This window comes from Kryptolebias marmoratus, linkage group LG16 (assembly GCF_001649575.2).
Source record: "Kryptolebias marmoratus isolate JLee-2015 linkage group LG16, ASM164957v2, whole genome shotgun sequence".
NCBI classification, from domain to species: Eukaryota; Metazoa; Chordata; class Actinopteri; order Cyprinodontiformes; family Rivulidae; genus Kryptolebias; species Kryptolebias marmoratus.
The window spans coordinates 7544132-7568952 of record NC_051445.1 but is presented as its reverse complement, the minus strand read 5'-3'; the positions used below and the strand labels follow the sequence as shown (position 1 = coordinate 7568952).

Genomic DNA, 24821 nt, shown 5'->3' with positions numbered 1-24821 from the left:
CCGCAGAGTTGTTCACATTCAGAATCATCACAGCATAAATATTTGATCTGATGACGATGACGTAATAATTAATTTGTGTCAAAGGAATTCATGTAAAACCCTTTCATAGTTTATATTTAACTTAAGCAAAATTACACAAATCTAAACTGTATATAAACACTTTAGAAAAACACCTCTTCTCAACATAAGCAACATATATCTATACTATAATAGGTTATGTTTGTAATGTGTGGTAACTTTGAATTCATGTATTTAGCAGGGGTGGAAATTTGATCAACACACACGCCACTGTGGCGGGTTGGCAATTTGAACAGAAAAGGTGTTATTTGTCCTCTTGACATATAGGGGGCAGCAATGTGCTCGAGTTGCTGCTGTTACGTCGAGCCCCGTTCCCCCATCAGATACGGTTCCCCTTGTGTCTCCGTAAATAATGACTTATCTATTAACAGAACTGTTTGGAGGGGCAAATATTTCTCATAAAAAAAAACAAAAAACATAATTTTTTTTAAAACTAAAATGTGCTAATAATATCATAATACAGAAGAATAAACACAGGTAAGGAGTTGTTGCTAAATTATTTTTGTCCTGTGTTTTAGAGGGGGAACCGATTATTTCAGACGGCTGAAATATTTGGTTTCCCCCTGGTAAGTTTTGCAAAAAGAGAACAAATGTCTCCAAATTCACAGGTCTTGTTGTCCGTGATGAGAGGAATAAACACAGTTAAGGACTTTTTGGTAAATTATTTATGTCCCATGTTTTAGAGGGGGAACCGATTATTTCAGACGGCTGAAATATTTGGTTTCCCCCTGGTAAGTTTTGCAAAAAGAGAACAAATGTCTCCAAATTCACAGGACTTGTTGTCCATGATGAGAGGAATAAACACAGTTAAAGACTTGTTGGTAAATTAACTAGTTGTTGGATAATTAATGATCTAAATAACATTCAACCCGGATGTTATTTTTTTTTACTAAATCAATGACGTCATGACGTCGGTCAGTGTGCGTTCGCGCTTACGGCCGGTGTTTTTACGATTTGTGCTACGTCGTCTATTTTGTCCACCAGCCACTATGGCTGGTGGACAAAATTTTTAATTTCCACCCCTGGTATTTAGTATTCTGCTCTTTGGAGGGCTGGTTTTCCTAAAATAAAGGAGAGGATCTTTGTGATGATTAGTTGGAGAGATAAGAATGTATGTGGGAAATCAACTGAATGAAAATGGTTGCAGCACATTATTATTTCCAGCAGGCTGACAGTATTAATCAGCCATAACATTATAGCTAAATGCCTCATTAAGAGGAGGAAGTGGCTGCCACTTTGGGAGAACAGTGTTGCGATGTGTGAGGTGTGATTGGACTGCAAAAATGGCAAATTTAATTTCTGTGGATGTCAGGGTTCATGTTTACCCCACAGAACACTTGATTCTTAAAAACCTTACCTTAACTATCAGTGGTCATAATGTTATGACTAAATTAGTGTATAATTTTAAGTACTTATCTTAAATATTCTATAAGATACCGTAGTCAATTAAAAAAAATCTAATTAGAATGAAAATTGTCCCTATTTACTCATAAGAATGCAGTAAATTGTCTGAAATGAAGACTCGTCAGAGATGTAGATAGGATTTATTTCACTTGAAGGAATAATCTTTGAATATTTTTTTCTCACTGTACACGGAGCTGGAATAACATGACACATTTCTGATTTCATTTAGGATTTACATGACACTACGATGCCACAAAATATAACTTTATGAACCACACAGTATAGACATCCAATTCACAATTTACAAAAAATAAAGAAACCAGATAAAATGCAGCTGAGAGCAGTGCATTGCAGATTGCATAAAGGTTACAACTATTAGAAATGCTTCAAGAAGCCTTCATAACTTCTTGTTTCAGCTCAGCATTTGTATTCCATAAAGTGCAAATAGAAGTAAAGCTTCATTAACTGTATTTTAAGAGACATCACAAAATCAGTGACTAAATGAAGGCAAGATCATTGCTAAAACTCTTTACAGAAGTCCTAGACAATAAAAAAGTGAAAAGTTTATTATATTATTTATGACTAATGAGATTCAAATCCTAGATGGGAACTGATGAAGTTCATAGCTTCAGGCGTGTTTTTCTTGATTAATATTTCTTTTAATTCGTAATGATTAAAAAACACGATTTTTGTTTTAAACAAGAAATAAATGTGATTGAGAAATATATGATCCAAGACAAAAGAATAACATTTAAGTAATTGTAATTCTTATGTGAATGCATTTATGAATGAAAATCAGCAATAAACATATGCAGAAATGTGTTGACCTCACAGGAGCTTCATTTCCGGGCAGGATAAATAATGAGCCACGCGGCAGCTGGGCTCGTTCTCTCACAGCAGCAATGAGATTGAAAGCAGACAAAGTAAGGAAACAATCAATTCTGTGTGGAGATGAGGGCCTCTGGTGGCAAAAGAGAGGACATTTATGGTGCCGTCCAACTTCAGGCAGGATGTCATGGTGACGTTGCAGCACTCCAGAACGCACGGAGGCTGTGTAGAGCCTTCGCAGGTGTTTTCTTCTTTGCAGTTAGCGCATCCTGCAGTCCACGTCACAGCTGAGTCCTTCATCTCCTTTTTGAGCTAAAAACACAATAATAAAAGGGGCAAAAAGTGATAAATTTTCTCTCCAGATGGTAAAAGTTTAAAGATAAAACAACACTTTAAAGTTTGCCTGATTTTTTTGTTTATTTTTTAAAAACAAATAGGGGAAGAAAACTATTAAAATTAGAGTTTTACCCTTCTTCCTCCTCTTATTACAATCTAGATTTTTATTATCATTAACTGGAACCGAGGCATAAGCATTGAAGCACCCTTATTACTTTTCAGCGTAGAATCTTTTGTCCTGTATTTTGTTGCATAACTTTGAAAAAAAAAAGGTGTGAATTACACACCAAAAAGTGCTGAAGCTTTATAGCTTAAACATGCTTCACAGTAGAAACATCAATCAAAGTTTAATGTTACAGAACGTTAAATGTTACATGCCTTACTTGGGACTTTGATATCTTTTACAGATTTTACACAATCGCGCTTCAAGTTTTATGTTTTTTACAGGTTTTTCAATAGAATGTTCAACTGACATTTGATGATGTCATGCTTTAACTGTTGTATTATCTAACAAACTCTTCTTACTCCAACAGCTCTTTTTGGTACATACAAATCGTACATTAAAATGTAAGCATTTTTGTCTTCTTTCACTCAATGTGTCTCACACCGCCACAGGATTTATTGTTCTCTCAAATCCCCTCAGAGTGCAGAGAGGGCATACCCAAACTTCCATAGACTTCAATTATATTTTATCTCAAATATTTCTCCTTAGAACTGGAAGTGAAGAATCTTAACTTGTCACATCTCCTGCACAAAACACTATAGAAACATTAGAATTTCCATGTAGGACTATCAGAGTCTTCTGCTGCTCAGGAATTTTTATGATCTGTCTTTTAGTTTTCACACAGTGACTGTTGGTTTGAGGCAACTTTTACGTTTTTGGCATTGCTTTATATCAATAATGGCATCAACCTCAAAGAATCTGTGGCATTTATTTTAAAGACATTTTGCTGGAAGTTTCACTTTTGGAACTTCTTACCTGGCAGTGCTGCTGTGAGGAGGAGCACGTTTCAGGAGCGTTATCCTTAAAAGCCTTGTAGCAAGTGTCACCACTGCAGGTGCCCTTCTTGCATTTGTTTCCCTGAAATGTGCAATACAAAAAAAAGTTGCAAATATCCTAATTAGCCTACGTTACTAGACAAACATTTAACTTGCCTGTAGTCTATTAATTTCAAATAAATTCTCAGAGGGTAATAAAAAGAGCATAAAAGGTAATAAATTTAATAATGGCTTCGCACCCATTTGACCGTTAACAAACCAAACACATTCAGCTTTTCAGTCTCTACCTTGTCCACAGTTGTTAAGGTCGTTGTGGAAGACGATTTGGTTGTGCTTGTTGTTGTCATAGGCACTAAAATTATGCAAGAAAAACATAAATCATTAATTAGTTTACACATAAAAGTAATCAATTTTATGTATAAATTAGAGAAAAACGAGTCACAAGAGTTAAAGAAAGCATGCATGATGAAATTAAACAGCTGAATATAAATATTCTTCTCACTTTTAGTTGTCATCATCATGGATGCAAAAGTGCCATTGAGGCATCCGGTGGAATTGCAGCAGTTCACAGAGCAGTTGATCTGAGAAGTGCTGTTGCAGCTTTCTGCACAAGAGGCGCTGCAGCTCACGTTGTACAGCATGCCCGCACACCTCATCAGCTTATACGTCACACAAGACACAACAAACATCCGAATGAAAATTCTACTTTCTAACAGACACAAGTTCCAGTTGCAGGGAAACAAATAGCCCTTTATAATGAATATAATTGTAGTTGTTATTCTTTAAAGGCATCTGTTTAACCTAATGGATTAAGAGGGTTTGTCTTGATTTATTTGTTTGCTTACCTGACAATACTTTGTGTCAACACACTCAGTGACGTTCTGACTGGTGTACATCGAGTAGCATTCAGAGTAGGAGCACATGAACGAAGGGCAACATAACTGTATCAGAGAGACGTCAAAGTTAAACAAAGATTATGAAAAATTAAAAAGGTAATGATGTTGTAACAAATGCAACAATATAATGCTCCAGAAAAGAATGACTTGCTGTATTCATTGAAGTAGCATTAGTCATTGTTACAGCCATGCCATCTGTGAAGAAGAAATAGATGTCATGGTTGGATAGAAAATTAAAAAAAAAACATATATAGTTATAATAATTATGATGAGAATATAAAACAGCAATAATTTGTTTTCACTGTCATGGAGAAACAAAGTTTGGTAAGAAACTGAAATGTTTTCTATGTGATGGAAAACAACAAACATACAGGAAGACGAAGCCATCATTGATGTTGTGGCACTTGAACTCATGGTGGAAGATGAACTCATTGTGCTTGAACCTGAAAATGAGGCAAAGTTTTGTCTGATTAAATTACATGAGGTGATGAGTCAGAAAAATGAGTAAGTGCCAGTGTTGGTGCTCTTGTTTTAGACGCTGAGGGGATTACTGGGCCTTCAGAAATTATTTCCAATGCTGTAGCAATGCCGTATTATAATCTGATAGAATGAGACTGTATGCATCAGGAATGAACAGGACTGAACTGAAATGTAAAATAGTTCACCCTTCATATACAGTGCCCTATAAAGACCTTTGTTATGAATCGGTATCATATTGTTAAACTGAACAAAATAGAATTCAATAAAAAAAATTCTAAGATATCATTAGTCAAATCAGAGGTAAAGACTTTTTTACAAACATCTATACAACACTGTATCTGTATGGTTCAAAGTTCTCTTTTGAAAACTTTTTCTTGAGCAGCTGAGAGACCCACTTCACGGCTGACATTAGTACAACTAGTTATTGTGTAATAACAAAGACTGCACTCCAAATTGGCACCTGCACATCCTTAAGCTCACTTTGAAGTGAAATGCAGCCCTCTCTAATATATATAATATATATATGTTTGTCCAATTATTTCAGGTCGAAGTGTTTGCTGTGAAATAAGTCTGTTGGTGTTGCATTTTGAGACTCGGTTTACGTTATGTTTTAAATTTTTTTATTGACAGTTTTTTTTCCTTCCTGCCTCACTTACCTCAACTCCAACCTGTTGACCCGACTCTTGCATAAAACAAATTATTCTGTCCAGTGAAGGTAACAAAGAGCCAGAAAAAGGGAAGATAGAGAATGCAGCACATTGCGCAATTTAATACAAACAAAAGAGAATTTAGAGGCAGATGTATTCAATTCTGACTGAAAAAAATGGGTATTCTTGCTTTGTTTACTGCACTAAAACACTTGTGAGACATTTGGGTGCTGTTGGGTACCATGCCTTTAGTTGTGCTCGTGAAGGCAGTGTTGGACGATGAGCCTCCGGAGGTGCTTGTGGCAGAAAGCGTGCTGCTGGATGTTGTGCCTTCAGAGGTGGATGTGAGAGACTGGGTGGTGCTTGGGTTTGAGCCTCCAGAGGTGGATGTGAGAGACTGGGTGGTGCTTGGGTTTGAGCCTCCAGTGGTGGATGTAAATGACTGGGTGTGGTTGGATGTAACAGTACCTCCATTAGTGGTGGAGACAGTGGAGTGAGCCATGGTGTTTGCTGTATGGCTGGTGTCCGTAACAGTAGAGGTCTGAGTGGTGGCCGACATTGAAGAAGAGCTAGAGGAAGTAGTTCCAGGTGAGGAAGTTGGTGGCGCAGTCGGAGACATGGTCGTTGTGGATGGGTCAATGGGTGAAACAATGATTGTTTGTTCTGTCACTAATAATCCTAATAAAAGGAGCTGCAGGATGCCTAGAAGCAGACAAAGAAAATGAACTCTCCTGGGCATTTGAAAAAAACTGAAAATATGGGTTTTGGTGTATGGGAAATAAAGAATTTTGTTGATCCAACTATTCTTTTATCTATCATCTGCCACCTCGACGGTTTCTGTGTTGACTATCAGCAGAATTTACTGTAGACAAACAGCTCAAACAGCTGCAGCTGATCCAGAACGCTGCTGCTCGTGTTCTCACTAAAACCGGGAAGATAGAGCACATAACACCAGTTTTAAAGTCCCTACACTGGCTCCCTGTAGCTCAAAGAATAAACTTTAAAATACTGTTGTTAGTTTATAAATCACTGAACGGTTTAGCACCACAATACATTAAAGATCTGTTATCGCTGTACCAACCGTCTAGACCCCTCAGATCTTCTGGTTCTGGACTGCTCTGCATCCCCAGAACCAGAACCAAACGAGGAGAAGCAGCTTTCAGTTTCTATGCACCACAAATTTGGAACAAACTTCCAGAAAACTGTAAAACAGCTGAAACACTGGGTGCCTTTAAATCTCAACTTAAAACCCACCTGTTTAGAGTAGCTTATGGCTAAATTAGGGTTAGTGTGGGTTTTTGATGTCTTCGATGTTTTCCTCTTTCTTACTGTTTATTCAATGTCACATGCTGTTTTTATTTTGTTTTTTAATTATGTAAAGCAGTCTTTTCATCGTGCATCAATATCCAATATATTGATCAATATATTTTATTTTGTTATCGGATTTAAAGTCTGACGTATGTTACCTACAAAGATAGTCTTTAATAAAAGACATCCCAGATTTGTCCTTTGGCTTAAAGGGGTTGCAAGAATACCCTAAAGGTTTGAGTGAAAATTCTAATTTAGTGCAGTTGACTAAACTGGATAATTAATATTGCATGTTTTTCCATCTGTGCCTTTAGGTAAAGGGAATGTTTGTCAAGTCTATCAAATACATTTGTACCATATTTGAAATTTTACAGATATTCAATGTGCCTTTTTAAGTTGGATAAATAGCCAGACAACTACAGGACATGAAGCTTGGTACACACTTTTATGGTCCCCACAGGATTACCTTTAATAATTGATAAAAAATGAATTAATAATTCAATAATAACCAGGAGATCTTTTTATCTTTCTTCTATTCATACCTTATATCAAAATGTCCTACTTTTAAGTAGTTATGACTAGAAGTTATGTCATCATTAGTGTTTACTGTACTTTTTGCACAATTCGAAATATAAAAAAATGCAAATATCCTAAGATCTTGTTTCTACACAAATAAATAAATCTAAATTATTGTGCTGAATATCATCTCATTATTACTGTAAACATGTTAGATATATGATCTTAGCATTTTTCCTGTAGAATTTGTCCCAATGTGCAGCCGGACAGGGCTGTTTGTGCGGCAGGAACTTTCTGGATTGTGGAAACATTCCAGCAGTTTATTTTTCTATCCCGTTTTCTTGTGGACCTGTCACGTTTTCTTCATTTCACAATCATTTAAATTCATACCCCAAAACTAGAGGTTATTGAGAATTATTTTTATTTTCTTTTGAAAAATAAAACTGAATTACCAGATGTGGTAAAAATAAGAGACTGGCTGATTTGAAACACAATGACTGAACATGCAAATAACCTACAACAGAGATTTTAAATGAAGAGATATAGACTCATACCTGTGTTCTTTGTAGAAGCCATTATTCCACTGGGAGAAACGTGGGCAGCTCTTTGTCCAGCCTATAATAACATACGAGCTATCAATCCTAAATAAACTTATGATGTACATGTTGCGTTTGAAATCCATTAAGCTGTACACATAACAAGTGCCTGACAGCAGAATAAACTAAGCAATAAAAAAACTAATTTATGTGATGACAAAAGGCCTAACTCCCGCTGTTGCCCTTAGTAATATGTTTTGTGAATAACAGCAATGCTCATTCATTGTAACCCACCCGTTCAGTTCTTTTCATCTGTGGCCATCTCTTTTTACAATCGTCTAAATATCCTGAGGAAACTGATATCATAATTGTTTGGTGGAGTCACAGAACAAGAAGCTTGTGAAAGTGAGCTTTAAAGTGGAAAAAAAACGTACGAAGAATGCCTGTGCAGAACAATTCTGACCATTAAAAAGGAACAAAACATGATGCAAACAGAATTGTATCACCCCATGAAGTAATTCTTGCTAAGATTAGTTCAGTGTTGGGCCACACAATTACATCTTAAATGTTTTGGTTCACAGTGGTTTGGCATTAAGTACAATTAAAATGTGTTTGTTCTTTAAGCAGTCCACTTGGGAGGCTGCTAGGCGGCATGGCTTGTTTTTTTCCTTTCTCCCCTGGATCCCATGAGCTCCTGTGGGTACTACACCCTGGAAACAAGGTACAACACTGGCCATTTTTGGCTTCCATGCCAACAAGCGATGCCTCATGTTTCAAACAAATTGTGAAGATTTCCTGTTAACCCTCCTGAAGCCATCAAAAGAGAAAGAGAGACGAAGAGAGGTGGAGAAGCTCTTATAACTTTGGCTCAATTTGACCTGAAGGCCATGAGAGGATTAAATAAAGTTTTGAGAAACACAATTGCTTAAGAAGATGTTTCAGAAATGAGGTAAATACCACAAAAAGAACATATAACATTAATGTTCAATTAATTTGTCATCAAATTCCTAAAGATTAGGAGGTTTTAAGTAGAAGAAAATATTTAAAGACTAGAAAAACTTCTGTGACAAAAATGCAGAAATAATTCTTGGAATTACTGAAAACAAAATCACTCATTTTTAAAAATACAGGCTAACTGTTAGGAGGTTGCATACAATTTGCTTTTTCAACTTTTTGCATTAAAATTGCATTGTATTCTCACAGTGATGTTGCTGTTACCGGCATTGTTTTGCTCAGCTTAAACTGCAAGATTCATCCCCTTAAGATAAAGAAAGTTCACTCACCTGTGGCCCGTTGTGCAGGTTCTTTCTCTGTTTCTCTGGGGTTCCCTTTCTCTGTTGCTCTCCGTCACCTTCCTCCTTTGCTTCCTGCTGACAGCCCTCTAATGTAACAAGTGGAAACTCTCATCTGCAGCAGGAGTGAAGAGGAGGGGACTGTAGAGGCCTGCTGGGTGGGTCTTAAGGACCATGTGGTCATGGTTACAGGTGAAAACTTTTCGGGAGGGGATTTCCACAATGAGGAGCACTAAAGATGATAACCACTGTGAAAAATGAGCTCACTATAACTAGTTACATGTTTATTAGGATCTAAATCTGCTCCGCTAGATGGATTTATCCACTTATTCTTTGCAGTTGCAGCACTGATAGAGTAAAAGTGTTTCTTTCGTCTTTGTTGTTTTTTTCCCCTCCTCCCAATCAGATTTTGTTTGCTACAACCTACCTGAGTATTTTCATCCTAAAGGAAGATATAACTTTACAGCATTCAGTGTTACGTTGCTTTAATAAGTGTTAGCTGAAACCACACAGTTAGCAATTAAAGATTTACTAAAATAACTCAGTGGATTAAACTTCAGGCAAGTCTGTAAGAGCACAGGTGAGATTTCAGATTCCTGTAGCGTGATTGTATAGGGACACTCCTGGTTTCTGTCGAACACAATGTGAAATTAGACCCTCTGTGTGTGTGTGTGTGTGAGCGAGAGAGCCATAAAGCACCTGAACACAACAAATACCTCTTTGTTGCCTAAAGAAAGTAGAATTCTTGGGCTCAACACCAAACGAACTTTCGCAATTCAGATGACAGAGAGGCTCTTCCTTCTTTCATCAGCAGCTTGATACGTGTTAAGGAATGAAAAAAAATTAGCTGGTGGGATTGTGGATTATTTCAAAAATTTGATTTAAATCTCTCAGTGTTTAGAACTGTATTTTATAAGTTGTTTTGCTGCACACCATTTACTAGTATTCTTTGACTATTTTGACAAAAAATGTTTTAGTGATGCAAAAACACAAATATAAATGCTATCTGCAGACTATGCAAGGCCCAACTTTCCAAAGGGCTTACAGGGCATTAGTTTAGGGCCCCAAGATTTAGGAGCCTTCAAAATAGTATTATAGCTTTTAATGAATTAATATTTTTCAAATGTCTTATTTACCTAATTCCCAGTCAAGCAAACTAACAACACAGGAAAGAATTTTACTTTGTTGAAGCCTACGCTGATAAACAACTGTTTTCTACTGGGACTTTGATGGGTTCCTGCATAGTTTGGTACAGATTTTTAACAGTTTTAAAGTCAGTTCAGTACTACAGTTTTACTCTGTGTAACTCTGAGCCATAATGCTTTGTAAATATTCCTGTTTATTTGCACTTAGTGTCAAGTTTTGACATTGGTGTGATGTGCATTAAAATAAGTTGGTGAATCTCACTGAGCTGCGTCATCCCTAAACACTTTCTATTAACTCATCAATCACACAAAGTTGTGTAAAAATGGACATAATTTTAGGTAATTATGAAATTTCTTAGGCGTGGTCAATCCACCTGTATCAATTCAAGAACTATTTGTTTATTATGGAATAAAAAGAAATAAATTCAAGTTCAAAGCAAAGCTGAAAATATTTTTGATACTCAACAATCCACCATGAGATAAACTCTGATCGACACTCTGATAAACATTATATTCCTAAAGGCCATGACTCTGGCTTATCGAAGAAATGTGACCAAATAAAAGGTTTTAGCTTGAACAGAACAATTTTTTTTTACAATAAATGTCTGGATATATATGAATTAAATCTATTCTTTAATCTGAGTGTTAAAAATTGTGTGGGCACAAGTGATAATTACTACTATTTAAATATATCACACATCATTTATTCACACAGAATGCCCAGAAAACAAACACTGTCTGATGGCCGGAAACTAAAAACCTCATTGTCAAATGACTGCCTGTGATGAGTGTAATTAATGATAAATATTTATTTCAAAGCTTGGAACAAAACGTTGTTTGCGTGTTTGCCCTCATATCCAGTGTGTGTATATGTGTGTGCGTGTGTATGAGGACATGACCCACAACTTGAGATGACTGTTTTTCTTTGGATCTGAATGAAGGCGTTATTTACATAGACCTTAAAATTATACGTCTTTTCACAGAGGATATAGTCTTTTGTCTCAGATTTCGTCTGCATGTGAACAGCTGTACTGTCACAGGAACAGAAAATTCATAAACAAAAGAAGTTCTTTTCTTTTGTTTTCCAAGAATGAGCTAAATTAAACTGCGGTTGGGGGAACAAACACAACTAAATGATCCAATTTCTTACCCTCATCAACCTGAGAAACATATTAAAAGTAAATAAGGTATTGATGGTGGGAAGAGTAGATAAATGACAAGAAGGTTTAGATTATTCTCAGTGGTAAAACTGTAATTTTCTATAATACAAGAGTTAATTTTTGGATTTAAAGCTGAATTCATACATTTATCTGTATATATTTCTGTGATTAATAAAAGTTTAAGTTACAGCTTCCTTTTTCTGTTTGAAATTTCTGTCCCAAAATAAACCGTTTTAGCTTAAAAAAAAGCAACCTTATCTTAAACCAGTGAATATCTTTGCTTCATATTGTAACACTGTTAGTTTTATAGTGTGACTAACTGAACATGAGTCATTTAGAGAATGAATTTACTTGAAAACCATTTTTCAGACTAACAACATACACACATACATATGTACACATACACCAATAAATAGTCTTTTATTTCTTTATGTATTTATTTTTCTGCTCATTGACCCATGGCCTGAATAGTAAATATCCAGTGACTGTTGGAGGGAGCTGAAAACAAAATTACTTTTTAAATTAACTGCCTTAATATTATGATAAAAAATATATATAATTTTTTTAAATTTTGTAATCATGTATATGTCTAGTTGAAAGACTAAAGGTACTATTGTCAGTTCTCTTTCTTTTGTTGCTTATGTGTAAATTAAAGCCAAATGTCTGTAAAATGAATGTTTGGAGTTTTAATATTTTTTTAAAAAACAATAATGAGAAGCTGTTACGTTAAAAAATTATGTAATATAATCAATATAACTTTACCTTTACATGTAGTTTTATCTCATCAAGCATTTTTTTTAAAGAAAAAGTTGATTAAACAGACATTATTTGGAGACAGTATGTGAAGGCTCAGTCAAAGTGTTTATATACAGTGTAAAGCTCAGCAGACCAAATTAAACAGCCTGTCTGCAACCGGACTGTGTAATTGCTTGACTAAGAAGATTAGTCAAGATTTAGCTACCTGGCAGTCATTGAGTGCTGTTCACGCAGAGCTGGCGCCTTAGCAACAGGTCAGCGCACCACGTTAACATTCATCAAAAACTAGGACGGAGGCTCAGTGATCAGAAATGGGAGGAATTATTTATTCCTGAAATCATATGGGAGATTTCTCCCATCCTACAGATAAGCCACTGCAGGAAAAGGTCAGTGCCCTCTGGGTTTAACAGCACTATATGTGTATTAGCTTTTAGCTTGACAGTCAAGTAGCATAACCAAATTTTTAGCTGTCTACTGTTGATTATTTATTCATCTCACAAAAGTCACAAATGCTCAACTGTATAATAGTATATTATGTACATTTTTATTCCTGTTCGAGCTGCAGTAGATGAACACATTTGATTGTTCTTTGTCTGACTGGGATAGCACAATGTGACCGGATAATGCTCCAACATGACAGCATACATGCTACAGACTCTGTTTACATGGACATACAGGGGGATTCTCTGCACCTGCAGGTTTCTTTGGGTGAGTGTATCATTTGCAAAAAGAAACAAAAAAAAAAGTTATCTTATTTTTTACATTGTGATGACTTGTAATGACAGATCCTGACAAAGGTTGGAATGCATGGTGTTTCTGTTCTTTTGGAATGCAGATTTGCCCGTACAATGCCATTAAATTCTTACCAAGGCAAAAATACATAACAGAGGAGAAAAGCAGACCAGTTAAACGACTTAAGGGTGAGGCTCTCAAAAAAACCAAAGGCTTTAAAATACAAAAACTAAAAAACAAACAATAACAACAAAAAAAAAATCTGTCTGTAAAACTGTATCAGGATTAAGAAGCTAAATAGATTATCTTGTTTATTTTTGGTATTTAACAGCTTCTGAAAATAAAGCGACTGCCGCCATCCCAGGGAGCCCTGACCGTGTGAACGTACTTAATAAAAGACTGACCAAAACCGAGAGAGAAATCCTGTCCCTCAAGACCAGGATTACCTGTGAGAGAGCATCATGGGAAATGAGATTTTCTGAGCTGCAAAGACAACAGGAAGAGTTACGTAATCAGGTGTGCTTCTGAAAGTGTGTGTGGGTGTCGTTGACAACATGTCTGTGACTCTGATAATCAACTCTGGCCTTACTCTCCTCAGTTAGTCTCTGATGCTGGAGCGTTGGGGAAAGTGGGTGCTTGTGACGTCCAGGGAGAGTCAGAAGTGGACAATGGAGAGATGTTTGATGGATGTGCAGGTAAATGTTGGTCAAATAATCTATGGCAGTGAATTGAAACATTTTTATTCAATGACAAAGCCACTCTCTGATGAACAGGTGGTTTTCACAAACACAGAAGGTCCAAAGTGTCATTAAGAAGTGACAGCTTTTCGTGCAGTTTGTCAGGAAGCCAAGCATCCCTGTCATCCCCCCTGAGCTCCAGACCGGCCTCCTCTTTGTCTTCAGTCTACAGGTACTGAAAGTGAAACTCTGCATGTAGTTAGAAAAGGTGTTTGACACAATTTATTAACAAATTTGAAGAAAACATGACTTTTTCAGTTTATCTTGGCACAAAGACTGGAAAGAAGGGGAGACAATTAGCAGGATTTTGTCCATCAACACAGTCAATCTACGAGGCAGTAAAAACTGTAGAGTTAAAAACAACCTAATTTGTAACCCAGTGCTGGGTCAAATTTGGTCCTAGCCAACCCTGGGTAATTTTAACTCCAAAAGATTGGGTTATCAGTTTGGCCCAACTTGCTGAGTTAAGTTTTCTACCCAAAAATGTGTATAAAATGACTAATTTGTTATTAGATACTAGTGGAAAGGTAATTTTATAAGAGTTGTACAGATTTCCATTTGTTTCTAAAGCGTATTATGACTGAAACCATAGGAAAACAAGTACAGTATCTCACAAACCTTTTACACCGTGTTTCACAGATTTTATACTCTTTACAACACCAACAATATAGGTATATATTTTATAATATTTATATAAAAAAACCCTTCACAGAATATGTGGTTCTTAATAAGTTGATTATAGTTATGTAGAATCAATCAAAAACAACACGATCTTTGCTGTATTACTAAATATTTGTTTTTCCCAAGTGGGCAGTCACGGAGATCATCTCATGGACCTCATCGGGTTTTTGTTCCTCACTCACCTATGGACTTGCAACTGGGCCACCGGGTGAGGATCATGCTGCCATCTGGGAGGATCAGCACAGGAACAGTTCGATTCCTGGGGCACCTGCAGGGGGAGGCAGATCTCCACCTCGGAGTGGAGCTGCAGAGTCCTGATGCAGCTCTGTGTGACGGCAGCCACAGAGGGCAGAGCTACTTTCAATGGTAACTGCTTTCATTTTCCAACAGATCACATTATTTATGCGCCTGAGGATGAATGATGATGATGAGAAGGTTTATGTGGCGTTGTGGTCAGATGGAAGTATTTCAGCATTTCACTATATTTTCATGTCTTTTCTTGTCTAAATTTGCTGTTCTTTTATTCTTAAATACCAGCAGTTTTAAAAACCCACATTAGTTCATTTCCCAAAAACAGTACAAGAAAAAGTGCCTTCACACACAGAGTACTTCACAGACTTGCTGAGCTGATTTTGCAAATTTCAAGCCTGTTCAACAGGTTCAAATGACTTCATTAAAAAGGTGAGGCACGAGCCTGCCTGACTGAAATAACTATATAAAAAGGTTCAAATGTAGCAGTGAAGTGGTGAAAGTGTGTACATGTAAATAGCTGCTTTTTTAAAAAAACAATCTAGTCATTTTTTTATACTGAATCTGTGTTTGTGTCTTTGCAGCAAAGCTGGATATGGTGTCTTTGTGCCGTTCCACAAACTACTGATGGCCTGGGAATAAAAATGTGTATCAGGAAAAGTTTCTCACAAATGTGTTCATCTCGTTGTAACAATTAAGAATATAAATATGCCATTGGGAATCAATTTTGAAGTCAATTTTATTTCTGTAGATCTTTTCAAGGCTTCTGAGCTCAACTTTGGGAACCACTGGTCTAAACCAGTTGAGGTATAAGACGTGTATTATTCTCTTCAAATGTTTGACTAATTAAATCCTGAATGAGTAAACCCGGAGTAAAAGTCACCTCATTACATCAACACACTCTGTAAACGCAGCATACATGAAAGTGAAGTTTTCTGACTGGTCAACTGTGACACTTTTACGCTGACAGTTTAAGTCCATAGGAGTGACTAAACCACCTTGCCAACTTCAGCAGGTGAAGCCTCGTTTGTCACAGATGTTATGACAAGCTGACATAATATGAAAGAGTTGTTAATTAACGCACAAAAGGATTAAGACTTTTATAAAAAAAAAAAATGCAACAAAAATTTTAAAATGCTTCCATTCAGTCAGTGCTGCTTTGATGATAAGTTCACGTGACAGCTTGCCCTGATAACACACATGCTATTTTAGCTTCATCTGGGCGGTTTGCATAACTCACATTTTTGAAATAGTCAAAACAGGCATGAGTCAGAAGCAGGAATAAGGTTCACAAGGTTCAGCCATAACAATTCTTAATGCATGACCACATGCAAGAATCACTGAGGAAAAACAGGTTATGCCTTTTTTTTTGTTTTTTGTGCATCCTTTAAACGAGGTGCAAAGAATTGCAAAGATGTGACGTTATTTTTCTATTTAGTTGCTTTTTGTTTGTGCGAGTTTGCTCGCTGTGGCAACCCCTGAAGAAGGGAGCAGCTGAAAGAACTTACCTCGTTGTTTTTGAAAACAAAGTCTACATGATAACCTTTTTTAAGCTTGACCAGAAGATATCAGTTGTCCGTTTTGGTAAAAAAAAATATATAAATCCTTTCTAATATGACAAAATGACGATCTTGAAATTCCAAACAATATGCTAAAACATCATAAAAGTCTTTATAAACCTGTTTGTTAGTTATTAAAAAAGAACTGCTTTTGCAAGGACCCTAAAAGTAATTTAATAGTAACATAATAGTCTTTCAAACTCTATATAAATTCTAATCTCACTATCATACAGTAAGAATGATTCAATAATACAAATCTGTATGATTTTGAGAACTAAATTCCATATTTTATTGTCATTTTTAACTCATACAGTCACTTATATGCAGTGCTTACATAATTTAGGTTTATTTACAAGTGTTAGTTCCATGAAAATGACACACATTTACAGGAAATGATGCACATTTAGATGCACACGTAATTTGTATTTTATTTAAAGGCTTTTTGTTTCTTAAAAATGATGCACATTTACAGTAAATGCAAGATGGCACACTAGGTAATTCCCTTTCGCTACAGAAGAAGGTTGTCCATGAGGTCAGTTCCTTAACAAAATCAGGAATGCACATAAACAAAAGATAATACTGGACAAGCAGGCTATTACGGAGAACTAAAATGAAAGTAAAAGAATAATAAAAAAAAATTCTTACTGCGCAAGAACTTAAAGATAACACTTGATGCAATGTGCATCAACAGTCAAAACTCCAGAATCTCAGTCATCTTTGGTCCAGAGGCCCTTTTCATCCAAAATATGGACAACAAGATTACATTTGACTTTAATGTCATACAAAATAACTCAGCACTGACTGGCTAAACTGTTTATAAATAGAATGGCACATTTCAGCTGATTCGTTTCAAATTCTCCCCTTGTGACAGGAGGTTTAAAATCTTCGAGTCATTTTCTGTTCACAGTGACAAAAAAGATCACCTTTAACTCTAACGTGAGTTATTTCTCAATTGAAGAAGACAGAAAAAGTAATCAGAATATCATTCCCTGGGCTTTCATTTGAAGTATCTTTGCAGCCAAAGTTTCAGCATCCATCACCTGTGGGTACATCTCCATCACCCTATCCACCTGATGCGGTTTGAAGATGGCTTGCAGTATCTTGCGCAGTTCTGACCTTTGTGGGTCAAATGCAGCAGAAGGTGGCGGTTGGTGCTGGGTCCAGGTTTGGTACGGCTGACCCTTGTAGGAGTGGCAGGAGCTGTGTGGGTGTGAGGACTGGACCATAGAGGGAAGGTTAGATGTTGCATTGGCTTGGGGCAGCCCCTGAAAGGGATCTGACCAGTAATTATGATGAAGATGAGGGCCTCTGCTATTGTGGAAAAGGCTAGTAGGAAGGCTGTGCTGATGGGGCACACTGGGTGGGATCATGTGAGGAATGTATGGGTCATAGATGGGTTGACTCTTGCGGTCAACCTTTTCTTGATGTTGCTGCTGACGATGGGAACAGCACCTATATGGCTGGTGGGTATTATTATCTTTTAGAGGCACTGAGGCATGTTGGGCTCCAGTGCTCTGATGCTGGGGCCTGAGTGTGTGGGAGCTGCTGAGGGACTGTGATATGTCAGAGTAGGGGGTGTCAAAAGAACCAAAGCCAGAATCCAGATACTCATGAGGCATGTTGGCATAATAATAATTTGACATGAAGGGCAGCCCAGGATACTCTTTCTGACACTGGCCTCCTGTTACAGTAGACGGCATATGGTTTGGGCTTTGTCTAAAGTCCTCCCAGTACAGTAGTTTATTTTCACTAATCTGACCAGGAAGTGGGGAACTCTGCTGATCTTGAGGGACATGTGTATCTCTAGGATGGACACAGGCATTATGAGCAGGCTGAGGATCAGATTTAAGCTGCCTGGCCTGTAATCTTGGGTTTTTCTCTTCTTTTGCAGTAGAAATCTGTGCTTTCTCTCTCAGCTCATCAGCCAGGGACAAATAGGACTGGTTTGCACGCTCAGGATGGTAGAACTTACATTTGACGCCATAAGTGCACTTTTTATCTGAAGAAAAAAAACACGGTCACGTTATTTAAAAGCCATCTCATTTGAGTTCTGAATTCTTATTTTGCGCAAAAGCTAAAACTGCAGATTAAAAATAAGCTGCAGTAACAAGTTACACTTCCTCATCTTTGTGCTGATTGTTTCTTACCATATGGACAGAGTGGCTTCTTCTGCTCCATAGGCAGAGGGTTTTTAATAAGAAAGTTGTCAAGGTTAGGCCCATGGCGACCCAGAGGATCATCTGGGGGCATAAACCTAGAAAAAACAAGGATTACAAATTGTATAAAATAAGGAAAAAAAAAAGGCTTGGCATAATTCCAAGAACTCAGGTGTGTGTGTTTCCATGTCGTCGGAACATTTCCTCTGAAACCTCATCAAGCAGCTTTATTGGAAACAAGATGTGGCACGTAATGCTTACTTGTCATTCACAAATGAAAACATGAGGAGCCGCTCCTCAATGCATTTCTTCCACTCGGGTCTTTCCACTTGGAGATCACGGTAGGTGTCATTGGACACGATCACGCCGTCTGACTCAGATGCCAACTTGACGATAAAGCGGTCATCATAGCAAACCACTCGCTTGCCCCCGACGCGGCGTGATGGAGTGAAGGCAAGTAAATGTCTTTTTTCAAGCTCCAGCAGAATGTGTTGATCTGAAGGTACAAACAATTAAGAGCCAGATAACTATGGAGAAATACCACGACAAAGCCATTTACTGTGGATTTACCTGCCAATCAGCCAATACAATAATCAATAAAAGTCAGAAAAAAAAATGATTTAAAAAATGCTACAAGCTTTTTCACAAAGACTGATTATTTACAGAAAACAAAAGCTGACACCATTTCTATGTCTATGCATAATATATCCCATTGCTTTACGTTTATGGCTGTGGATCAGTGATTAGAGCAGTTGTTCTCCAACAAGACAGCTGGAGGTCCAATTCCACCAGTATGTCACATGTTGAAGTGTTCTTGGGCAAGACACTGAACCCCTCATTGCCTCTGATGTGTGCCCCATTTGTGTATAAATGTAATCTAAAGCACTGATTAGACTCTATAGAATGATTTATTCAGATTAGCTTTGTAGAGATGTAGTATAGTGCTGTATGAATGTATGTGTGGATGGGGAAATGAGAGCCCAGATTGTGTTGTAAAGTGCTTTGAGTGGCCTGATTGGCTAAAAAGGCACTATATAAATACAGTCCATTTACCACGTGGTGTCGCTTTTTAAACTGAGGGTTTTTTTATTTTGAGTGACTGTTTTACTTGACTTTTGTTTTAAATGTTTGTTTAAAACTGCAGCAAACAAGATACAGTGGTAAAGAAAAAAAATATATCTGAAGTTCCTGATGGGACTTTCCCAGAAGTGGCCACTGGCTTATTTTTACTTCCTTATTCAGGAACTGAAAATAGATCATTTGGATCGCTCCACCCAGGCTGTACAGATACTGAACCATGAGAAATGCAAGGTGTTGCAAGTCTCCAGAGACTACTTTGATCTTATATAGCTCAAAGATAGGAGGCTATTATAAAAATCTGAATTATATAACTCAGCTGTTAGAAGTGCAGATGTATTTATTGATTACTGTTTTTGGTGATTTCTGCAAACAAATTCTCCTTAAAATAATACCTCTCTTTACCTTTAAGTTATGTTTATGTGTTTCCCATGTATGTAGAAGCTTTGTGACTGAAATGTCTTAGAACTGCACAAATCACTGACAGATAGATAAAAGATAAGCCAATGGCTACATTTAGAACACCTTCAAGTTAGGATCATATTCAAATAATAAAAAAAACTTTTTAACCACATATCTTATCAAATGTTTTTTTTTTTAAACAACACTTTTGCAGCTTTATGGGATAGTTACATACCGTCTATTTCTAGGCTAGAACAAGTCTTCTAATTAAAGCTAAAGATTACAGATAAGTTCTGTGCTTTTTTTCTTCTTATCTGACTCAACATAACAAGTCAAAACACTTGTTGAAACCTGTCCAGGCCCCAAACCAGACTCCAATATACTCTTGTTATTATTATTATTTTTTAACTACACCTGCAAGGCTTTTTATTCAGAGGATAATACACAATGCTTAAAATATTTGGTGGTTAATTTTATTCACACATACTGGAAACAGGTCTACCTCCTCAATTCCAGTATTTCGACTTGTACTTGTAATCTGCTTGTCAGCCTTTCTGGCTCAAGGATGTGACAGCAAAAGTCAGGGATAACAGATGAGTTCAAGGAAACCACACCCTGCATTTGCAATTCCCTGTTTCTGTAAAAGCGGGGCCTTTGGTTTCTTCTTACAAAAACAACTTAGGTATGTTTAACCCTCCCATGGCCTACGGGTCAAATTGACCTGAAGCTACCGGGCTTCTCGACTTCTCTCCATCTCTCTCTCTTCTGAGGGCTTTCAGGAGGGTTAAGAAGCTAAAACTCCCTCCAGCTCTACCTGATAGAAACCACCTGCCTGTTTCACCTCTCAGCTTTCCTCACCTGTCAGGGGGGCATCGGCTTTGGGCTGCTCTTTGCGCCAAGAGGGAACAAACACAGTGATGCTTTCATGACCTCTGTCCAGGAAGAAGTCCACTGCCAGCTGTATGCCCCGACATGAAAACACTTCCTTGTTGCCGTGACTGTAAAAGAAAAAGGGCGTGGGGGAAGAGATCAGTAAAAATAATATCTGAACAAAAAAAAAATACATGAAAGGGAAGCAGCAGAAATTCAGTTGCTCTGTGTAAACACTAGATGCCTTTAAATGTTTCCATTAAGGGGACTTTTGCTATGCTTATTACGCAAGGTGAACATTAATAAAACACTCCATATCTAATAAAAGGCTGAGATCTTGAATTTGCATGTTGTATCAAGGACATTTGTTAAAACATGCTCAGACAGTGTGGTTAACAATCACGAGGGTGTCAAGAAACTCAACCATTGATGTAAATGAAAACAGAGTCAGAGTCATATGATGATGACAATGACTGACATTTAAATACGTAGCTGTGTTGAAGGTCAAATAGATATGAAACAAAAAATGAATTAGGTTTTCAGTTGATGATTTCAATGTCAAGAAAGAAAAATTTATCATAAGGATTACCTCATGGCAACATTGCTGCCATCGATGACAATAGGCCTCAGCTCTAAGTCAGGAGCCTTTTGGTTTCCGAGTGGTGGCGTCATTCTGCAGGAACCAAGATCCCAACTGGAAGGCAGCGCCGAGTCTTTTGGGACTGAGATGTTCTCATCGAAGTCAGGAAAGCTCTGTGACACTTTGGTTCTGTTCCTAACCAGCTTGCCAAGCACTGTGTTGGTGTCAGTGTTTAGGCCCAGTTTCTTCAAAGCAGCCTTCACCTCTTTTGTTGAATAACCAAGTTTCCTGAAGAAGTCGATTCTGAGCTGGAGATCTTCACTTTCTGAGTCAGCGCTATTAGTGGGGTTCATCCTGAACATGTGTTACAGCTGCTTTCAATGTGATTCTCATCCACTGGCTGAAGAAAAAAAGAAATTTGATTAGATATGTTATGAATAGTTTATTTTGGAGGGACATAATAATATTCAACAATGCTGAGAAAGTAAATTAGTTCTAACAAATTTGTTCCAACTTGTCACTGAAACTGTAGAATGTTTTCAACAGATAAAATTAAAAAGTATAGAGAGTAATAACATTCTTTACTAATTTAATTGGACTTAAATTTCCACTATGTTTGGTTTAAATTTACTTCTACATCAATAACCATATAAGTCATACATTATGTGAATACATAAATAAATTAGTTTATGTGACTAATAGAGATAGATTAATACTTAAATACTTAATATTGGTCACTTAAAAAAAGACAATAGACCAAACCAGTGAATACTTGACCAAATACCAAGTAGCAGCTGCTACAAACAGTCCACGATTGAGTTTTTTAAGGTGAGAATGTTCTTAAATGTATTATTTTGATGTCTGCCCGCTCTTTTAATGCTGTGGTTCTCAACTGTTCTGGCTTTGGGAGCCACCATCACCCGTTAATAACATCTGTGATCTAAACCGAGGAAAACTTTCAACTTCTCAAATCTATTGAATGAAAAGAACCGAAAACAGTAGAATAGAATATCACAGTATGCCAGGAATAAATAAATAAATAAAATAAAATTTGGGTGTAATGATAAACCAAAACAGCCAGCAAGGGGCAATGTCATAGAAGGAAATATTCCCTTTTATGCTCAGTTAGCTACATTTTAATAAAACCAAAACGCTTCACTTCAGTAACTTCTAACTTTAAAAAAAAACAAACAAACAAACTCAGCAGCACTTTCAAGCATGAAATAAAAAGTTAAACTACTGAGAAGTAGGTTTAAAAAAAACTCAAAATATGTAGCTTTAGTTGAATATATAATATGTGTTGTAAATTGGCCATTTGCTGCCCTGATTTGTAAAGATTGGCATCAGCCACAGAAACACTCGTTGGTTGACCTTTACTAAGTAAGCACCTTTCTGTGGCCTTATTTTTAGGTGTTTCCAGTTTTTGTATGATGAATACAACACAATTGGATTTATTTGTAACTGCAAAGATAACTTGATGAATGTCTTCAGCCAAAAAAATAAATAAAACTGCTGTTCAAAATTGTTTGTAGCTGACTGTCAAAACTTCCAGGAAGAAGTGGTTCTTCTCGTAAGTCTGAAATGACAATTTGCTTCTTTCCCTGTCTTACCTTAAACACACGGCGACGTTTGAAATTTGAACATCCTGGGTTTAACAGCAAATAGGCCAACATTTCTTAAGTTTCTGTCATATTCTGGGTTGACATTGTCTTAGCAGCCAAACTGATCAGTTATTGAAGTCATTATCTGACACAATGAACAGCAATAAAACAACTGCACCTATGAAAGCCGTTAGTTATGAAAATAGTTTTTGACAAAAGTTATTTTTTTCTTGGTTTTACAGTATTATTACAGAAGTTGGAAATAGACAGCAGCTCCAAAATCAATATTAGCCCTGTTTATGTCAACAGAGTGCTGTTTCCCATTAAATGTTATAATCAGGATCCGATGGAAATTACCTGGACACAAACCAGGTAGGCTGTTACAGAGCATGCGCAAAAATCATTTGCCTTTATTCAGCTTTCTGTGCTTATAACTAAAAACTAAAAAAAGCCACTCAACATATTAGACAGAGAAGTGTTTTGTGGACCCATGACTCCGTCTCAGGTAGGAAAAAGCCTCCGGGGAGCCCGTGTTCACCTTCAGACAGGTGAAGGCACAAAAAGCCACGTAGGAAACGTTTCAGCCGCTGCCCGTCAGGCGGGCCGACAAGTCTCAGCAAAGAGGGGAACAAATGACCACTTACCCGCTCCGTTCGTGTCTCCGAGCTCCATTTATTAAAGTACTTTACCTAAAGTGAGACCTGTGAATGTTTCCAAGTACAGGAAAGTCTGACTGGCTTTACGCACCGCCCATTAAAAAAGGATTTCTCCCCCTTTTCTCTTCCTGCACACGGAGGCATGCACAGTCATGCACACATTTGCATAGAAGACAGGGGAGTAAGTTTTCCTTCAGCTTCCAGTCAGTCACACTGAGTGCTGTCAGTCTCAAGATCTCTTCCCCATTTCTGTTTCCCCCTGCAGTTCATTAACTGCAGTTCCAAGGAAATAAACCCGACCTTTGCTATACGGAATTATTTACTCAGCACGTGTACAAACAGCTTATCCTGAGTTGAAAAAAAACGAGCTGAAAATGTTATTATGCATGTTTTAGAATGAGAAGAGACAGTGTTTAATAAGTGCTTTCATTTCATAAGCTGAGTGGATCAGAACGTGAATTTCATTCATATTTGCAGACTTTTTAATGATTTTTTTTTTCATTATGTCAAATAATTAGCAAAGAAACACTTTCAAGAGGGAGGTTACGCTCATATATTTGAATAAAAACGAATATGGTGATATAAAATTCATTTTCCTCATGGGTCAAAGCCAGGTGTTTTCTTGTAAAAGAGAGGCCAAACACAGCCACGCTGAATTCGTTTAAAAGTGTTACGTAATGTTTCCATGCAAAACTTCTTATCCATTAACGCCATCACTCAGCTGCTCATGTGACAGTAAAGTATGATAAGATTTTAGTGACAAATCATTCACTGACCTTTTTTTGGAAATGAAATTTTATGCGTTTGCAATTTAAATCACTGCTAGATTTTCCTAATCACAATTTAAGATTGTTTTAATAAACTCACTCTCATTACATTACACTTAAAATTCACTTCAGTGATGTAATAGATATGAAACAAGTAAATTTCTAAAGGCATTTTGAAAGGTGCCAGTGAAGCTACTACTCAAAATTCTAACCCAATGTTGTAATAATCTAAGCTAATAAAAACATACCTACATTTTTTATGTGTAAACTATATACAAAAGACCCTTTCACTTCTAGTTTTGAAGAAAATATTTGAGCTAAAACATAACTGAAGTCTAAGGAAACTTGAATTTGCACTTTCTGGATTCTGACT

At 36.9% G+C, this 24821-nt stretch overlaps 3 protein-coding genes across 5 annotated transcripts; 1 reads left to right on the top strand and 2 right to left on the bottom strand.

Annotated features, from left to right (window-relative positions):
• Positions 1–1606: 1606 nt before the first annotated feature.
• LOC108235327 (uncharacterized protein DDB_G0271670) lies at positions 1607–9452 on the bottom strand. 2 transcript variants are annotated; one of them, XM_017415265.3, is made up of 10 exons: positions 9312–9452; positions 8047–8107; positions 5915–6370; positions 4913–4984; positions 4693–4736; positions 4491–4586; positions 4148–4304; positions 3933–3997; positions 3626–3727; positions 1607–2622 (listed from the first exon to the last, which is right to left on the bottom strand). In XM_017415265.3, exons 2-10 carry the CDS (start codon positions 8066–8068, stop codon positions 2374–2376), a joined length of 1263 nt encoding a protein of 420 aa, XP_017270754.1. In that variant the 5' UTR covers positions 8069–8107; positions 9312–9452; the 3' UTR covers positions 1607–2373. The 2 variants fall into 2 exon arrangements, with proteins under 2 accessions (XP_017270754.1, XP_037836428.1); XM_037980500.1 differs by having other exon boundaries at positions 6137–6370.
• Positions 9453–12598: 3146 nt separating this feature from the next.
• Positions 12599–15639, top strand: LOC108235479. Of its 2 annotated transcripts, none has more exons than XM_017415510.3 (8): positions 12599–12767; positions 12947–13089; positions 13217–13301; positions 13445–13629; positions 13712–13808; positions 13887–14022; positions 14658–14897; positions 15365–15639. In XM_017415510.3, the coding sequence occupies exons 2-8, from the start codon at positions 13015–13017 to the stop codon at positions 15420–15422; spliced, it is 876 nt and encodes a 291-aa protein (XP_017270999.1). In that variant the 5' UTR covers positions 12599–12767; positions 12947–13014; the 3' UTR covers positions 15423–15639. The 2 variants fall into 2 exon arrangements, with proteins under 2 accessions (XP_017270999.1, XP_017270998.1); XM_017415509.3 differs by having other exon boundaries at positions 12988–13089; positions 15365–15638.
• Positions 15640–16749: 1110 nt separating this feature from the next.
• LOC108235345 (ribonuclease ZC3H12A) lies at positions 16750–23823 on the bottom strand. The gene is made up of 6 exons (XM_017415286.3): positions 23670–23823; positions 21434–21824; positions 20833–20972; positions 18757–18991; positions 18487–18593; positions 16750–18338 (listed from the first exon to the last, which is right to left on the bottom strand). The coding sequence occupies exons 2-6, from the start codon at positions 21784–21786 to the stop codon at positions 17314–17316; spliced, it is 1860 nt and encodes a 619-aa protein (XP_017270775.1). The 5' UTR covers positions 21787–21824; positions 23670–23823; the 3' UTR covers positions 16750–17313.
• Positions 23824–24821: the final 998 nt, after the last annotated feature.

Bases quoted from the DNA above. Each gene is read 5' to 3' on its own strand.
- LOC108235327 (XM_017415265.3), bottom strand. From the start codon at position 8,068: ATGGCTTCTACAAAGAACACAG. The intron at 4,985-5,914 runs GCATGGTACCCA...CCTCATTTTCAG, and splicing joins CTTCACGAGCACAACTAAAG to GTTCAAGCACAATGAGTTCA. The intron at 4,587-4,692 runs GCAAGTCATTCT...TCTCTGATACAG, and splicing joins ATGCTACTTCAATGAATACA to TTATGTTGCCCTTCGTTCAT.
- LOC108235479 (XM_017415510.3), top strand. From the start codon at position 13,015: ATGACAGCATACATGCTACAGACTCTGTTTACATGGACATACAGGGGG. The intron at 13,090-13,216 runs GTGAGTGTATCA...TTTGGAATGCAG, and splicing joins GCACCTGCAGGTTTCTTTGG to ATTTGCCCGTACAATGCCAT. The intron at 13,302-13,444 runs GTGAGGCTCTCA...GGTATTTAACAG, and splicing joins ACCAGTTAAACGACTTAAGG to CTTCTGAAAATAAAGCGACT.
- LOC108235345 (XM_017415286.3), bottom strand. From the start codon at position 21,786: ATGTTCAGGATGAACCCCACTAATAGCGCTGACTCAGAAAGTGAAGAT. The intron at 20,973-21,433 runs GTAATCCTTATG...TTTCTTTTACAG, and splicing joins GGCAGCAATGTTGCCATGAG to TCACGGCAACAAGGAAGTGT. The intron at 18,992-20,832 runs GTGAGGAAAGCT...TTGTACCTTCAG, and splicing joins AGCCGATGCCCCCCTGACAG to ATCAACACATTCTGCTGGAG.